This window comes from Scyliorhinus torazame, chromosome 7 (genome assembly GCF_047496885.1).
Source record: "Scyliorhinus torazame isolate Kashiwa2021f chromosome 7, sScyTor2.1, whole genome shotgun sequence".
Classification (NCBI taxonomy): Eukaryota; Metazoa; Chordata; class Chondrichthyes; order Carcharhiniformes; family Scyliorhinidae; genus Scyliorhinus; species Scyliorhinus torazame.
The window spans coordinates 182,076,385-182,095,258 of record NC_092713.1 but is presented as its reverse complement, the minus strand read 5'-3'; the positions used below and the strand labels follow the sequence as shown (position 1 = coordinate 182,095,258).

Genomic DNA, 18,874 nt, shown 5'->3' with positions numbered 1-18,874 from the left:
AACCCTTACCTTTGCAGGAGCAGCCCTTTGAATTTCGGCGGGAGCGGTGCGCAGGGGCCTTCTGGGAGGTGAGTAGTGACTTTAAAAACCCTTACCTTTGCAGGAGCAGCCCTTTGAATTTCGGCGGGAGCGGTGCGCAGGGGCCTTCTGGGAGGTGAGTAGTGACTTTAAAAACCCTGACCTGGTCCCGTGTCTGTTCTTCTTTTCTGTTTTATTTTTTTTATATAAGGCGGGAACCGGAAGTTCAACCCGCGGACTTCTGGGAAGGCCCCCCCCCCCAACCAATAAATTCTGGTGGAGAGGAAACCCGAGACACTACACGTGTAGTGTCTCCCACCCGTCCTCCTCCTCTAACCTAATAATAAGACCCATTGGTGTGAGGTAAGTACCATATTTTATAATTAACACTAAGAAGGTAAGTAAGTGATTTTTACTCATTTTTACTTTTATACCTTTCTCAAATTGTGTGTGTCGGGGGGAAACTGAAGTGACATCACAGAAAAGTTGTGGCCTGAGTGGCTGGTTGGGATTCTACACTAAATTTAAAAAATTGAGCATTGGTAACTAATTAAACATAATTACTTAAGTATAATTTAGAGGGATATCTAAGCCAGAGATCGGAGAGTACTATATTTAGCTTTCGCATTTCTATTAGAAAACTAGTGCTAGGAAACAGATAGTTAACAGTAACTTTGAAATTTTTAAAAAAATATTCCAAAAAAAAAAAAAAATTTTAATTTTAATTTTAATTAATTGACGCAATGTCAGTTAGAGGGGTGCTGTGCTCTGACTGTGAGATGTGGCAGGTCCGGGAGGCTTCCAGCGTCCCGGATGGCTTCATCTGCAGAACGTGCACCCAACTGGAGCTCCTCACAGACCGCATGGTTCAGTTGGAGCAGCAATTGGATGCACTTAGGAGCATGCAGGTGGCGGAAAGCGTCATAGATCGCAGTTATGTAAATGTGGTCACACCCAAGGTGCAGGCAGAGAAATGGGTGACCACCAGAAAGGGCAGGCAGTCAGTGCAGGAATCCCCTGTGATTGTCCCCCTCTCGAACAGATATACCCCTTTGGATACTGTCGGGGGGGATAGCCTATCAGGGGAAAACAGCAGCAGCCAGAGCAGTGGCACCACGGCTGGCTCTGATGTTCAGAAGGGAGGGTCAAAGCGCAGAAGAGTAATAGTAATAGGGGACTCTATAGTCAGGGGCACAGATAGGCGCTTCTGTGGACGTGAAAGAGACTCCAGGATGGTATGTTGCCTCCCTGGTGCCAGGGTCCAGGATGTCTCCGAACGGGTAAAGGGCATCCTGAAGGGGGAGGGCAAACAGGCAGAGGTCGTAGTACATATTGGTACTAACGACATAGGCAGGAAGGGGCATGAGGTCCTGCAGCAGGAGTTCAGGGAGCTAAGCAGAAAATTAAAAGACAGGACCTCGAGGGTTGTAATCTCGGGATTACTCCCTGTGCCACGTGCCAGTGAGGCTAGAAATAGGAAGATAGAGCAGATAAACACGTGGCTAAACAGCTGGTGTAGGAGGGAGGGTTTCCGTTATCTGGACAACTGGGAGCTCTTCCGGGGCAGGTGTGACCTGTATAAGAAGGACGGGTTGCATCTAAACCGGAGAGGCATAAATATCCTGGCCGCGAGGTTTGCTAGTGTCACACGGGAGGGTTTAAACTAGTATGGCAGGGGGGTGGGCACGGGAGGAATAGGTCAGAAGGTGAGAGCATTGAGGGAGAACTAGGGAATAGGGACAGTGTGGCTCTGAGGCAGAGCAGGCAGGGAGAAGTTGCTGAACACAGCGGGTCTGGTGGCCTGAAGTGCATATGTTTTAATGCAAGAAGTATTACGGGTAAGGCAGATGAACTTAGAGCTTGGATTAGTACTTGGAACTATGATGTTGTTGCCATTACAGAGACATGGTTGAGGGAAGGGCAGGATTGGCAGCTAAACGTTCCAGGATTTAGATGTTTCAGGCGGGATAGAGGGGGATGTAAAAGGGGAGGCTGAGTTGCGCTACTGGTTCGGGAGAATATCACAGCTGTACTGCGAGAGGACACCTCAGAGGGCAGTGAGGCTATATGGGTAGAGATCAGGAATAAGAAGGGTGCAGTCACAATGTTGGGGGTATACTACAGGCCTCCCAACAGCCAGCGGGAGATAGAGGAGCAGATAGGTAGACAGATTTTGGAAAAGAGTAAAAACAACAGGGTTGTGGTGATGGGAGACTTCAACTTCCCCAATATTGACTGGGGCTCACTTAGTGCCAGGGGCTTAGACGGGGCAGTTTGTAAGGAGCATCCAGGAGGGCTTCTTAAAACAATATGTAGACAGTCCAACTAGGGAAGGGGCGGTACTGGACCTGGTATTGGGGAATGAGCCCGGCCAGGTGGTAGATGTTTCAGTAGGGGAGCATTTCGGTAACAGTGACCACAATTCAGTAAGTTTTAAAGTACTGGTGGACAAGGATAAGAGTGGTCCTAGGATGAAGGTGCTAAATTGGGGGAAGGCTAATTATAACAATATTAGGCGGGAACTGAAGAACATAGATTGGGGGCGGATGTTTGAGGGCAAATCAACATCTGACATGTGGGAGGCTTTCAAGTGGCAGTTGAAAGGAATACAGGACCGGCATGTTCCTGTGAGGAAGAAGGATAAATACGGCAATTTTCGGAAACCTTGGATGACGAGTGATATTGTAGGCCTCGTCAAAAAGAAAAAGGAGGCATTTGTCAGGGCTAAAAGGCTGGGAACAGACGAAGCCTGCGTGGAATATAAGGAAAGTAGGAAGGAACTTAAGCAAGGAGTCAGGAGGGCTAGAAGGGGTCACGAAAAGTCATTGGCAAATAGGGTTAAGGAAAATCCCAAGGCTTTTTACACGTACATAAAAAGCAAGAGGGTAGCCAGGGAAAGGGTTGGCTCACTGAAGGATAGGCAAGGGAATCTATGTGTGGAGCCAGAGGAAATGGGCGAGGTACTAAATGAATACTTTGCATCAGTATTCACCAAAGAGAAGGAATTGGTAGATGTTGAGTCTGGAGAAGGGGGTGTAGATAGCCTGGGTCAAATTGTGATCCAAAAAGACGAGGTGTTGGGTGTCTTAAAAAATATTAAGGTAGATAAGTCCCCAGGGCCTGATGGGATCTACCCCAGAATATTGAAGGAGGCTGGAGAGGAAATTGCTGAGGCCTTGACAGAAATCTTTGGATCCTCGCTGTCTTCAGGGGATGTCCCGGAGGACTGGAGAATAGCCAATGTTGTTCCTCTGTTTAAGAAGGGTAGCAAGGATAATCCCGGGAACTACAGGCCGGTGAGCCTTACTTCAGTGGTAGGGAAATTACTGGAGAGAATTCTTCGAGACAGGATCTACTCCCATTTGGAAGCAAATGGACGTATTAGTGAGAGGCAGCACTGTTTTGTGAAGGGGAGGTCGTGTCTCACTAACTTGATAGAGTTTTTCGAGGAGGTCACTAAGATGATTGATGCAGGTAGGGCAGTGGATGTTGTCTATATGGACTTCAGTAAGGCCTTTGACAAGGTCCCTCCTGGTAGACTAGTACAAAAGGTGAAGTCACACGGGATCAGGGGTGAGCTGGCAAGGTGGATACAGAACTGGCTAGGCCATAGAAGGCAGAGAGTAGCAATGGAAGGATGCTTTTCTCATTGGAGGGCTGTGACCAGTGGTGTTCCACAGGGATCGGTGCTGGGACCTTTGCTCTTTGTAGTATATATAAATGATTTGGAGGAAAATGTAACTGGTCTGATTAGTAAGTTTGCAGACGACACAAAGGTTGGTGGAATTGCGGATAGCGATGAGGACTGTCGGAGGATACAGCAGGATTTAGATTGTTTGGAGACTTGGGCGGAGAGATGGCAGATGGAGTTTAATCCGGACAAATGTGAGGTAATGCATTTTGGAAGGTCTAATGCAGGTAGGGAATATACAGTGAATGGTAGAACCCTCAAGAGTATTGAAAGTCAAAGAGATCTGGGAGTACAGGTCCACAGGTCATTGAAAGGGGCAACACAGGTGGAGAAGGTAGTCAAGAAGGCATACGGCATGCTTGCCTTCATTGGTCGGGGCATTGAGTATAAGAATTGGCAAGTCATGTTGCAGCTGTATAGTACCTTAGTTAGGCCACACTTGGGAGTATAGTGTTCAATTCTGGTCGCCACACTACCAGAAGGATGTGGAGGCTTTAGAGAGGGTGCAGAAGAGATTGACCAGAATGTTGCCTGGTATGGAGGGCATTAGCTATGAGGAGCGATTGAATAAACTCGGTTTGTTCTAACTGGAACGAAGGAGGTTGAGGGGAGACCTGATAGAGGTATACAAAATTATGAGGGGCATAGACAGAGTGGATAGTCAGAGGCTTTTCCCCAGGGTAGAGGGGTCAATTACTAGGGGGCATAGGTTTAAGGTGAGAGGGGCAAGGTTTAGAGTAGATGTACGAGGCAAGTTTTTTACGCAGAGGGTAGTGGGTGCCTGGAACTCGCTACCGGAGGAGGTGGTGGAAGCAGGGACGATAGTGACATTTAAGGGGCATCTTGACAAATACATCTTTGTTCTTTGTTCTTTGTTAAATTACACCATTTCTCTCTCTTGCTCAGGTCAAGTGAATCTTGCAACCTCTTTTAAATCCTCAAGAATTTGTCTTTAAATCGGAATGCTAGTTCCCACATACATTCTTGAATGATGAACCACAGTGACTATTTGCCTCTAGTTGCAATCTCTCTCTTTTTCTTTCTCTTTACATACGACTTATGTGCAGGAGTATAAAATCATTGTTGATCCAGTTATAGTTTCATCTTTTGTGTTTGCTCTCCAAAACCTTTGACCAGTGAGTCTCACGTGAGTGGTAGGGAAACTATTGGAGAAAATTCTGAAGGAGAGAATCTGTTAATGTAAGCCTACTTGTGACAATAGAGATTATTAAAAAAAGGGAGTGTACTTGAATACCCTACAATTGTCTGGATGAGTACAGCCCCAACAACACTCAAGAAGTTCAATACCATCCAGGATAAAGCAGCCTACTTGATTGCTACTTCTTCCACAAACATTCAATCCCTCCACCATCGACGAATAGTGGCAGCCGTGCGTACCATCTACAAGATGCACTGCAGGAGCTTGCCAAGGTTTCTCAGGCAGCACCTTCCAAACCCACGACCACTACCATCTGGAAGGACAAGAGCAGCAGATATCTGGGAACTCCACCACCTGGAGAATTGGCAAGTCATGTTGCAGCTGTATAGAACCTTAGTTAGGCCACACTTGGAGTATAGTGTTCAATTCTGGTCGCCACACTGCCAGAAGGATGTGGAGGCTTTAGAGAGGGTGCAGAAGAGATTTACCAGAATATTGCCTGGTATGGAGGGCATTAGCTATGAGGAGCGGTTGAATAAACTCGGTTTGTTCTCACTGGAACGACGGAGGTTGAGGGGCGACCTGATAGAGGTCTACAAAATTATGAGGGGCATAGACAGAGTGGATAGTCAGAGGCTTCTCCTCAGGGTAGAGGGGTCAATTACTCGGGGGCATAGGTTTAAGGTGAGAGGGGCAAGGTTTAGAGTCGATGTACGAGGCAAGTTTTTTACGCAGAGGGTAGTGGGTGCCTGGAACTCGCTACCGGAGGAGGTGGTGGAAGCAGGGACGATAGTGACATTTAAGGGGCATCTTGACAAATACATGAATAGGATGGGAATAGAAGGATACGGACCCAGGAAGTGTAGAAGATTGTAGTTTAGTCGGGCAGCATGGTCGGCACGGGCTTGGAGGGCCGAAGGGCCTGTTCCTGTGCTGTACATTTCTTTGTTCTTTGTTCTTTGTATCGTATTTACCCTTCCCCCAATTGTAAACCTTGCCCTGTTGCATGCACCTATCCCTCTCCATTACTAAAGTGAAAGTCACAGAATTGTGGCCACTATCTCCAAAATGCTCCCCCACTAACAAATCTATCACTTGCCCTGGTTCATTACCAAATACCAAATCCAATATTGCCTCCCCTCTTATTGGACACTCTACATACTGTGTTAGAAAAGCTTCCTGGACACACTGCACAAACACCACCCCATCCAAACTATTTGATCTAAAGAGTTTCCACTCAATGATTGGGAAGTTAAAGTCACCCATGACTACTAAAATCTGTTTCCCAATCTGTTCCTCCACATCTCTGGGGGGGAGGGAATACTATTGGGGGGCCTATAGAAAACTCCTAACAAGGCCTTATGGGATTTATCCTAGGATTCTCTGGGAGGTCAGGGAAGAGATTGCTGGACCTTTGGCTTTGATTTTTATGTCATCATTGGCTACAGGAATAGTGCCAGAGGACTGGAGGATAGCAAATGTGGTCCCTTTGTTCAAAAAGGGGAGCAGAGACAACCCCGGCTTTGTGAAGGGTAGGTCATGCCTCACAAACCTTATCGAGTTCTTTGAGAAGGTGACTGAACAGGTAGACGAGGGTAGAGCAGTTGATGTGGTGTATATGGATTTCAGTAAAGCGTTTGATAAGGTTCCCCACGGTAGGCTATTGCAGAAAATACGGAGGCTGGGGATTGAGGGTGATTTAGAGATGTGGATCAGAAATTGGCTAGCTGAAAGAAGACAGAGGGTGGTGGTTGATGGGAAATGTTCAGAATGGAGTTCAGTTACAAGTGGCGTACCACAAGGATCTGTTCTGGGGCCGTTGCTGTTTGTCATTTTTATCAATGACCTAGAGGAAGGCGCAGAAGGGTGGGTGAGTAAATTTGCAGACGATACTAAAGTCGGTGGTGTTGTCGACAGTGTGGAAGGATGTGGCAGGTTACAGAGGGACATAGATAAGCTGCAGAGCTGGGCTGAGAGGTGGCAAATGGAGTTTAATGTAGAGAAGTGTGAGGTGATTCACTTTGGAAGGAATAACAGGAATGCGGAATATTTGGCGAATGGTAAAGTTCTTGGAAGTGTGGATGAGCAGAGGGATCTAGGTGTCCATGTACATAGAACCCTGAAAGTTGCCACCCAGGTTGATAGGGTTGTGAAGAAGGCCTATGGAGTGTTGGCCTTTATTGGTAGAGGGATTGAGTTCCGGAGTCAGGAGGTCATGTTGCAGCTGTACAGAACTCTGGTACGGCCGCATTTGGAGTATTGCGTACAGTTCTGGTCACCGCATTATAGGAAGGACGTGGAGGCTTTGGAGCGGATGCAGAGGAGATTTACCAGGATGTTGCCTGGTATGGAGGGAAAATCTTATGAGGAAAGGCTGATGGACTTGAGGTTGTTTTCGTTGGAGAGAAGAAGGTTAAGAGGAGACTTAATAGAGGCATACAAAACGATCAGGGGGTTGGATAGGGTGGACAGTGAGAGCCTTCTCCCGCGGATGGAAATGGCTGGCACGAGGGGACATAGCTTTAAACTGAGGGGTAATAGATAGAGGACAGAAGTCAGAGGTAGGTTCTTTACGCAAAGAGTGGTGAGGCCGTGGAATGCCCTACCTGCAACAGTAGTGAACTCACCAACATTGAGGGCATTTAAAAGTTTATTGGATAAGCATATGGATGATAATGGCATAGAGTAGGTTAGATGGCTTTTGTTTCGGTGCAACATCGTGGGCCGAAGGGCCTGTACTGCGCTGTATCGTTCTATGTTCTATGTTCTAAGGTGACTGCTCCTTTCCTATTTCTGACTTCAACCCATACTACCTCAGTAGGCAGATACTCCTAGAACTACCTTTCTGCAGCTGTTATACTATCTCTAATTAACAATGCCACCCCCCCTCCCCCCACCTCTTTTACCACCCTCCCTAATCTTATTGAAACATCTATAACTAAGGACCTCCAACAACCATTTCTGCCCCTCTTCTATCCAACTTTCCGTGATGGCCACAACATCGTAGTCCCAAGTACCGATCCATGGCTTAAGTTCACCCACCTTATTCCTGATGCTTCTTGCGTTGAAGTATACACACTTCAACCCATCTCCGTGCCTGCAAGTACTCTCCTTTGTCAGTGTTCCCTTCCCCACTGCCTCACTACACACTTTGGCGTCCTGAATATCGGCTAGCTTAGTTGCTGGACTACAAATCCGGTTCCCATTCCCCTGCCAAATTAGTTTAAACCCTCCCGAAGAGTACTAGAAAACCTCCCTCCCAGGATATTGGTGCCCCTCTGGTTCAGATGCAACCCGTCCTGCTTGTGCAGGTCCCACCTTCCCCAGAATGCGCTCCAATTGTCCAAATACCTGAAGCCCTCCCTCCTACACCATTCCTGCAGCCATGTGTTCAGCTGCACTCTCTCCCTATTCCTAGCCTCGCTATCACGTGGCACCGGCAACAAACCAGAGATGACAACTCTGTCTGTCCTGGCTTTTAACTTCCAGCCTAACTCCCTAAACTCGTTTATTACCTCCATACCCCATTTCCTACCTACGTCGTTGGTACCAATGTGCACCACGACTTCTGGCTGCTCCCCCTCCCCCTTAAGGATCCTGAAGATACGATCCGAGACATCCCTGGCCCTGGCACCCGGGAGGCAACATACCTTCCGGGAGTCTCGCTCGCGACCACAGAATCTCCTATCTATTCCCCTAACCATTGAATCTCCTACTACTATTGCTTTTCTATTCTCCCCTCTTCCCTTCTGAGCCCCAGAGCAAGACTCAGTGCCAGAGACCTGGCCGCTAGGGCCTTCCCCGGTAGGTCATCCCCCCCAACAGCATCCAAAACGGTATACTTGTTTTGAAGGGGAACGGCCACGATGGATCCCTGCACTGTCTGCCTGTTTGTTTTCTTTCCCCTGTCTGTAACCCAGCTACTCTTGTCCTGTACCTTGGGTGTGGTTACCTCCGTGTAACTCTTCTCTATCGCCCCCTCTGCCTCCTGGATGATCCGGAGTTCATCCAGCGTCAGCTCCAGTTCCCTAACACGGTCTTTGAGGAGCTGGAGTTGGGTGCACTTCCCGCAGGTATAGTCAACGGGGACACCGGTGGTATCCCTCACCACCCACATCCTACAGGAGGAGCGTGCAACTGGCCTCGCCTCCATTCCCTCTTACCTTACAGAATATAGCTGCCCTGTGGACCAACTGGACCTCCGCCCTCCGATTCTGCTCCCAGTCAGCTGCACTCTCTGTAAACTCCTGGCTCCCTTCTCGCTCTTTGCGGAAATGTAGGAAACAAAATGAAAGGAGCGCCTTATTCCCTCCTCACCTAACTCCCTCAGTCACCAAACTCTCACTATAGCACTCAAATGCACCAAATACAGCACTCCCTCAGTCACCAAACTCTCACTATAGCACTCAAATGCACCAAATTCAGCACTCCCTCAGTCACCAAACTCTCACTATAGCACTCAAATGCACCAAATTCAGCACTCCCTCAGTCACCAAACTCTCACTATAGCACTCAAATGCACCAAATTCAGCACTCCCTCAGTCACCAAACTCTCACTATAGCACTCAAATGCACCAAATTCAGCACTCAGTGCAAACAAAGTCTGCACTATAGGGGATCACTTTTATACTGTGAATCTAGCCTCTGAAAACTGGCCTAATCCAATTAACTAATTAACAAGCTCCAGCTGCAAGTACCTACAAGTAGAACCTGTGTTGAAAGCTGATTGAAAATTCACCTTCTTCTAAACCAAACAGCAACTTTTAAGTTAATTAACTAAATAAAAGAAAGACTAGACTTTAGATAAAAATGAAGCCTTATACTCCCTCAGTCACCAAACTCTCACTTTCGCACTCAAATGCACCAAATTCAGCACCAGATGAATGGGATTTGCACAAGTTGAGACATGGGCAGCAGACTTTTGGATGGCCTCTAGTTTATGAAGGGTAAAATGGGAGGCCAGCGAGGATATTGTTGGAATAGTCAAAGCCAGAAGTAACAAAGAAACAGCAGAACCGGGACATAGTCGGGCAATGCTACGGAAGTGAAAATAGGTGATCTCACTGACGGTGCAGACATGTGATTAGAAGCTTAACTTGACATCAAATATGACAGCAAGTTGCGATCATACTGGTTTCGTCTCAAACTGGTTCCAATGAGAGATATGGAATCAGTAATTAAGGAATTAAGTTTGGAGCAGGGACCAAAATCAATGGGTTTTCTCCCATTATTTATTTGGAGGAAATTTCTGTTAATCCAGCAGTCTGACAATTTACCAAGACTGGAGGAGTCAAGAGAACTGGTGGTAAGGTACAGCTGGGTGCTGTCCAACATATTACAGAATTAGTCCAACGCCACTTGGTCAATCATGTGTGCACCGGCTCTCTGAATGAGCAAATGGCCGAGTGACATTCTCCTGCCTTCTCTCAGCAACCACACACATCCTACTGTTCCAAATAAGTCTTTTGAATGCCTCGAATGAACTTGCCTGTACCACCCTGTCAGGCGGTGCATTCCAGATCCCAACCCCTCACTGTAAATTTTGCCTCTTTAAATGTGCCCTCTCTTTCTCGATCCTTTCATAAGTGGGAAGAGTTTCTCCCTATCTACTCTGCCCAGATCCCTCATCATTATGAATACCAAATCTCCTCTCCGCCGTTTCTTCTCCAAGGAAAACAGTCTTCACTTCTCCAATCTATCTTCATAACTGAGGTTCCTCAACCCTGGAACCATTCTCATGAATCTTTCTTGCACTCTCTCCAATGCCTTCACAAAAGTGTGGCACTTAGAACTGGACTCAATATCCTGCTGAGGTTGAACTACTGTCTTGTACAAGTTCAACATAACCTCTTTGCTCTTGTAATCTATGCCCGTGTTAATAAAGCCTAGGATCTACCTGTTTTATTAACCGCTCTCTCAACCTGTCCTTCCATCTTCAATGACTTATGCACAGATACTCCCAAGTCCCTCTGTTCCTCCGGCACCTTTTGAGTTGTACCCTTTATTTTATAGGTAATTTGGACATTCTGAATTCTCCCTCAGTGTACCTGAACAGGCACCGGAACGTGGCGACTAGGGGCTTTTCACAGTAATTTCATTGCAGTGTTGATGTAAGCCTACTTGTGCAATAATAAAGATTATTATGATTATTATATTGTTCTCCAAATTCATCTTACCAAAATGAATCACCTTACATTTCTCCACTTTGAACTTCATCTGCTAGCGGCCTGCCCATTCCACAAAACTGTCTATGTCCTTTTCAAATTCTACACTATCCACCTCACAGTTTACAATGCCTCCAGATTTTACATCAACTGGACATTTTGAAACTGTGCCCTGTACACCAAGGTCCAGGGGAAAAACAAGGGTCCCAACATTGACCCCTGGGGAACATCATATAAACTCTCCTCAAGCTTGGAAAATAGCCATTAACCACTATTCTGTTTCCTGTCATTTAGCCAATTCGGTATCCATGTTGCTACTGTCCCTTTTATTCGATGAGCTATAACTTTGTTCATCTGTCTGTTTTGCGGCAGTGTATCAAATGCCTTTTGGAAATCCACGTACACCATATCAACAGCATTACCCTCATCAACCCCCTCTGTTATCTCTTCAAAGAAACTCCAGCAAGTTAGTTAAACATGATCTTTCCTCAGGATAGTTATGCTGGTTTTCCTTAATTAAGCCTTATTTGTCCATGTTTTTAAAAGTTTCCCCACCACCAAAGTTAAAGGTGATTGGCGGTAGTTGTTGGGATTATCTTTACACCCTTTTTTGAACACTTGAATGGCCCAGCTCATTCCCAGTACTGTATAATTTTTGCACCTCTCTTGGAAATGTGTTCCTCGTCCTTCCTACTAGCTGGTGGCCTATAGACTAACCGAACAATTGTAACTGCACCTTTTTTTCCCTTAGCTCTAGTAAAATAAATTCTATGTTTCACTCCTATGGGACGTCCTCTTTCTCCAGCACTGCAGTGTTCTCTTAATCAATGCCACCATCTCTCTATTTTTATTCTTTCATGGGATGTGGGCCTTGGACTGAGTGGCTTGATAGGGCACTTCAGAGGGAAGTTAAGATTCAACTATATTGCTGTTTTGGGAGTCACAAGTAGGTCAGACCAGGTAAGGATGGTAGATTTCCTTCTCTAAAGGACATTAGTGAACCTACTGGATTTCTACAACAACTATGTACATCATTCAATTCCAGATGTATTAATGATTTGAACCGGTGATCCCAGGGCATTAGCTTGGGCCTCTGAATTACTCGCGCAGTGACATTACGCTATGCCACCATCTCCCCTTTGCTTCCTCTTTTCCTTTTTCCTCTCTCCTTTTCTTTCTTTCCTGTTTATCCTGAAAACCTTGTATCCAAGGATATCCTGCTCATATAAATGATTTGGAAGAAAATGTAGCTGGTCTGATTAGTAAGTTTGCAGAAGACACAAAAATTGGTGGAGTTGCGGATAGTGAAGAGGATTGTCAGAGAATACAGTAGCACAGTCTTGGATGGAGAAATGGCTGATGGAGTTTAATCCAGACAAGTGTGAGGTAATGCATTTTAGAAGGTCCAATGCATGTAGGAATTACACAATAAATGGTAGAGCTCTTGCGAATACTGACAGGCAGAGGGATCTGGGCATGCATGTCCACCGATCACTGAAAGTAGCAACGCATGTGGATAAGGTGGTCAAGAAGGCATACGGCATGCCGGCCTTCATCGGTCGGGGCATTGAATATAAAAATTGGCAAGTCATGTTGCAGCTGTACAGGACTTTAGTTAGGCCTCTTGTGGAATATTATGTACAATTCCAGTCGCCATCCTGCCAGAAGGATGTGGATGCTTTGGAGAGGGTACAGAAGCGGTTTACTAGGATCTTACCTGGTATGGAAGGCATTAGCTATGAGAAGAGGTTAGATAAACTCGGTCTGTTCTCACTGGAACAACGGAGGTTGGGAGGCGACCTGATAGAGGTCTACAAGATTATGAGTGGCATGGACAGAGTGGACAGTCAGATGCTCTTTCCTAGGGTAGGAGAGTCAAGTACTAGGGAACATAGGTTTAAAGTGCTTGGGGAAAAGTTTAGAACAGATGTGCGAGGCACTTTGTTTTACACAGAGGGTGGTAAATATATGGAACGGGGTGCCTGGGGACGTGGTGGGAGCAGGTACGATAGCGGCATTTAAGGGGCATCTGGACAAATATATGAATAGGGTGGGAATGGAAGGATACAGATTCCGTAAGTGCGTACAGTTTTAGTTTCGGCAGGTACCATGGTCGGCGCAGGCTTGGAGGGCTGAAGGGCTGTATTATTCTTTGTTCTTTGAACCAGATCTCGGTTATAGCCACAATATATTTCTACATGGCAATCTGTGTCTGCAACTCACCAATCTCTCACCGCTGGGATTGAGGTCTCGTCCTCCCTCTCTCTGTTCTTTGTAGCCCCACTGCTCTCAGTGTCTCTCGCTGTTGAGACTGAGGTCTCATCCTCCCTCTCCATGCCCTTTGTAGCCCCACTGCTCTCAATGTCTCTCACCGTTGAGACTGAGGTCTCATCCTCCCTCTCCATGCCCTTTGTAGCCCCACTGCTCTCAATGTCTCTCACCGTTGAGACTGAGGTCTCATCTTCTCTCTGCTCTTTGAAGCCCCACAGTTCTCATTCCTCGCCACTGGGATTGAGATATTGTCCTCCTTCTCCGTGCCCTTTGTAGCCCCACTACACTCACTGTCTCTCACCGCTTCTCTCCATGCTCTTTGTAGTTCCACTACTCTGCCTGCGTTTCACCACTCAGACTTATGAAAAATAACACACTTGTGAAAACTAACATTGTGCTTTTAGATGATGTCTCCAAGGAGAAGTATTAGAAGAGAAATAGAAAATGGGAGGGGAACCAAGGGTAGATCCTTGCCGGACACTAGAGGAAATGGTGGGGAAGCTGGAAGAACTCATTGCAAATGATACTCTGGCTATGATTAAATTGTTAAACGTGTTCACAAAAAGTAGGACAAATCCAATCCGGCTGATTACTGTCTCATCAGTCTGCTCTAAATCATCAGCAAAGTGAAGAAAGATGTTAGCAACAGTTCTATCAAACATCAATTACTCAGCTATAACTTACTTGCTGATGTTAAGTTGGATTCCAGCAGGACTATTCAGCTCCAGGTTGCATTACAGCCATGATCCATCCATTTCCAAAAGAGCTGAATCCCAGAGGTGAAGTGAAAATGATCACTCCAAGCATGAATGCAGCATTTGACCAAGTATGGCATCAAGGAGCCTTTATAAAATTGAAGTCAATGAGAATCTGGGCAGGTGGGGAGTGGAATCTCTCCACCGCTGGAGTCTTTCCTAGTACAAAGAAGATGGTTCTGGTAGTTGGAGGCCAAGTCTGTCACCATCTACAAGGTACAAGTCAGAAATGTAATGGAATACTTTGCACTTGCTTGGATGACTGTGGCTCCAACAACACTCAAAGCAAAGCAGCGCCATCCACCATCTTAAATATTCATTTCCTCCATTATAATGGCAGCTGTGTGTAGCACCTACATGATGCACTGGAGCATCTCACTAATGTTCCTTCCACTGCATCATCCTAACCTGTGACCTGTACCACCTCAAAGGACAAGAGAAGCAGATACCTGGGAACCTGGGAACCAAGTTCCCCTCCAAGCCATACCTCATCCTGACTTGCAATTATATCGCTGTTACTTCACTGTCACTGGGGTCAAAATCCTAGAACACCCTCCCGAACAGCAGTGTGGGAGGATGCTACTATGGTTCAAGGTTCTCAAGGAAAATAAATATTGGCCTTGCCGGCAATGCCCCCATCCCATGAACAAATTATTTTTTAAATAATTGAAGAATCAAGAAAGAGGGTCTATTCAAGATAAATATAACAGTTTTATAACAGTTGCCAGGAAAAAAACTCTTTCCAGAGTTAAAAGACTGGGCAATTCACTTCCAGGATTTGTGGATGAGGCAGAAATATCAACATTCAAGAATAGATATATGGATGAAGGAAAAGGAAAACATGGAAACAGAGCGGATAAAAATAGTGCGTAATATTTGCTCACATGAATGGTTAATACTGACATGAACAGGTTCTATTTCAAACAGGTTCTGTTTCTAAGTTGTAGCACCAATGTATTTTTATGTATCATTTGGAGGCATCAAGAATGATGGGTTTGGGAAATGGAAAAAATGTCACACTGGTCAGTCGTGACGAATGTGATATAAAATAGTTACTTTAGAGATATTAGTTAATGTAATGTAGAAGTAGGCCAGTCTAATTCTGGTGAGTTCACAGACAAAGGATTTCAGACCGCATGGAAAAGCAGGAAGAGGTGTGTCCACCAAAGCAGGAGAAAAGGATGCTGGGTAATAGGGGCCAGAGGAAGGGATTGGAAGTGAGCCAATCAGAACAGATCAACAGGTCAGGAAGGATATAGGATGACCTATGGGCATCGTGTATGTGAAACTTGATGCCATTTGAATGTATCAGTACAGATTCCTTTGTTCCATATCCTCACTTGATTCCAGAAGTCCATGGAGCAGAATGTGCTTCGTGCTCCTGAGAATTGAGGAACGCTTGCAAGCTAAATAAAATAACTAATGCTGTACCTGCAAATCCATCTCGACTTTTATTGAGGCCAGACTGACGGGTAAAGAAATTTGGGATTCTACAGTCGGAGGCTTTATTTTGACAATGGATGGAGTGTTGGGAGCTTTACTTTACATCTGCCCATTTTCTCATTGAACTGGGAGCGGTTCAAATAGGTTCTTGGGGTCCACTACGATGGAGACGAACAAAATAAGTGTACTATATACTGCCAAATAATGCAGCATGCTTGGAGAAAAACAATTACCAGTACCATTAGTCATTTTGCTGACAAATTAAATCGGTGTCATCTGAAAGAACTCAAAAGATACTGCATGGCCAGTGGTGTCCTCAAATCTCTACAGTCTCACACAGTGCTAGGAGAACATCGATACTGGGAATTAAACATGTTCTTCAATAGTTAGCTTGTCCCAGCAGGGAGCTCTGATTGTCTCAAGTTTGTGTCGGTCTCGGAACTGATTTTGAAACCAACTTAATCACTGGACAGAAAGTAGAATAAAAATTCCAGTTCTTTTGGCATGAACACACAAGGATAAAAATTAACTTACTGTTCCTTGTTCCAGCAGGAGCTGGCACTTGCTGAGACATTCTGGGCTCTCAGTGAGCTCAATCAAGGCTTTCTCTGCTTGCAGTCGCTGGGCTGGATCTGTGGCCTCATAAAGTTGCTTACATATTATCTCCAATTGTGCCAAATCCTGCAACATCAACAAGAACAGTTAGAAATCTAAGATTCTGCTGCACTTCCTCATCGATACCACATTTTGTTCGTACCTAGAAGCTTTCAAAATGTTGTTTTCAATGTTTGAAATGAACAAGAGAAGATTGCTTGCAAAATTGAATTGCCTAAATCCCCAGTTGTGAACAAACTACATAATATACTAGGAGCCAGTCAATAACTCAATCGGTATTTCTTTAAAATAAAAACACACCAACTTTTTGTTGGCCGCATACCCTATAAAAACATCCAACTAGAGCTATAAAAATATTTGACAAAATACCATTTGGGTCTCGTCATTGCAAATAAATAACTGACACTTGCTCTTAAGAACAGGGATTATTAAAATGGTTTATCCAACCAACTATATATAAAAAAATATTTTACAACTTGACAAAAGAGAGATAAATATACAAATAAATGAAAACCTTAAATCAAAATAGCTTGCATGAAGGCTGTTAAAAGCACCACAATAATTGCCCCCAAGTATCTTGAACACATACTAACGGACTGAAAAAACAGACTAACAAATATACTCAGTAACCTCCAAATTATTTTGCCTAATGTATTAATTCCCCAAGTGAAAGAGACCTTCACAACTTGTCAACTGTGTCACTTGTGTCAGAGGCTATCCATTCTATTTAACAACTTCATAGGTTGGAGTTTCCGAATATGTCAGTGGACAAATATACTGAGCGCATGGTCTGTGACCCGAGGTCCCTAGGTTTCATTCCAGATTATGTGGTGACAGGAGATTAACCTGGGCTACTATACAAGACCGCCACAAAACTCCCATTACTGGGAGGTGCAAATATCGAATCAGTGATGACACGCTAGGGCACAGTTACAATTACAGGCTGTGTCAAATATAATGCAAATACACACTGTGCAAGATCACATATGCAAAATGATCATTTAACTCAGATACCAGAGAACCTCCAGTATATATAGGAGGCGGTGGTGTGGTGGCATTGTCATTTGGCCGGTAAACCAGAGACCCAGAGTAATGCTCTGGGGACCCAGGTTCAAATCCCACCACTGCAGATGGTGAAATTTTAATTCAATAAGAATCTAGAATTAAAAGTCTAATAGCGACCATGAAACCATTGTCGATTGTCGTAAAATCCCATCAGGTTCACTAATGTCCTTTAGGGAAGGAAATCTGCCATCCTTACCTGGTCTGGCCTACATGTGACTCCAGGCCCACAGCAATGTGGGTGACTTTTAACTGCCCCCTCAAGAGCAATTAGGGATGGGCAATAAATGCTGGCACAGCCTGCAATGCCTATGTCCCATGAACGAACACAAAATAAATCACCAACTTTGGGGAAAGCAGCCGGAAAGGCACTCTCAAGAAACAACATTGTACCTTGCTGTTCCCCATGCTCTAGCTGCTACCGAGGGTGAAGATCTTTAACTCTTTATTTAAAAGCACTTACCTTTACAGGAGCAGCCCTTTGGATTTCGGCGGCAGCGGTGCGCAGGGGCCTTCTTGGAGGTGAGTAGTGAATTTAAAAGCACTTACCTTTACAGGAGCAGCCCTTCGGATTTCGGCGGCAGCGGTGCGCAGGGGCCTTCTGGGAGGTGAGTAGTTAGTTTAAAAGCTCTTACCTTTACAGGAGCAGCCCTTTGGATTTCGGCGGCAGCGGTGCGCAGGGGCCTTCTTGGAGGTGAGTAGTGAATTTAAAAGCACTTACCTTTACAGGAGCAGCCCTTTGGATTTCGGCGGCAGCGGTGCGCAGGGGCCTTCTGGGAGGTGAGTAGTGAATTTAAAACCACTTACCTTTACAGGAGCAGCCCTTTGGATTTCGGCGGCAGCGGTGCGCAGGGGCCTTCTGGGAGGTGAGTAGTGAATTTAAAACCACTTACCTTTACAGGAGCAGCCCTTTGGATTTCGGCGGCAGCGGTGCGCAGGGGCCTTCTTGGAGGTGAGTAGTTAGTTTAAAAGCACTTACCTTTACAGGAGCAGCCCTTTGGATTTCGGCGGCAGCGGTGCGCAGGGGCCTTCTTGGAGGTGAGTAGTGTATTTAAAAACCTTACCTTTACAGGAGCAGCCCTTTGGATTTCGGCGGCAGCGGTGCGCAGGGGCCTTCTTGGAGGTGAGTAGTGTATTTAAAAACCTTACCTTTACAGGAGCAGCCCTTTGGATTTTGGCGGCAGCGGTGCGCAGGGGCCTTCTTGGAGGTGAGTAGTGAGTTTAAAAACCTTACCTTTACAGGAGCAGCCCTTTGGATTTCGGCGGCAGCGGTGCGCAGGGGCCTTCTGGGAGGTGAGTAGTGAATTTAAAAACCTTACCTTTACAGGAGCAGCCCTTTGGATTTCGGCGGCAGCGGTGCGCAGGGGCCTTCTGGGAGGTGAGTAGTTAGTTTAAAAGCACTTACCTTTACAGGAGCAGCCCATTGGATTTCGGCGGGAACCGGAAGTTCGACCTCTGGCAAGTCCCCCCCCAACCAATAAATTCTGGTGGAGAGGAAACCCGAGACACTACACGTGTAGTGTCTCCCACCCGCCCTCCTCCTCTAACCTAATAATAAGACCCATTGGTGTAAGGTAAGTGCCATATTATATTATTATATTATTAGCATTGTGCAGGTCAAGGATTGGAGGTGGAGGAGCAGTCTCTGTCAGCGAGAGAACCTGAGAACATCTCAGAAGGTAAGCAAGTGATTTTT

The 18,874-nt window shown here is 45.7% G+C and overlaps 1 protein-coding gene across 1 annotated transcript in view; it reads right to left on the bottom strand.

The window, feature by feature from the left end:
- Window positions 1-17,586, bottom strand: part of LOC140427374 (ran-binding protein 17-like) — a 1,937,807-nt gene extending 1,920,221 nt beyond the window's left edge. Inside the window, exons 1-2 of the mRNA XM_072512921.1 lie at window positions 17,572-17,586; window positions 16,036-16,182 (exon numbers count right to left, since the gene is read on the bottom strand). Coding sequence (XP_072369022.1) covers window positions 16,036-16,182; window positions 17,572-17,586 — 162 coding nt within the window. The remainder of the gene's footprint in view (window positions 1-16,035; window positions 16,183-17,571) is intronic.
- Between the last annotated feature and the right edge of the window lie 1,288 nt (window positions 17,587-18,874).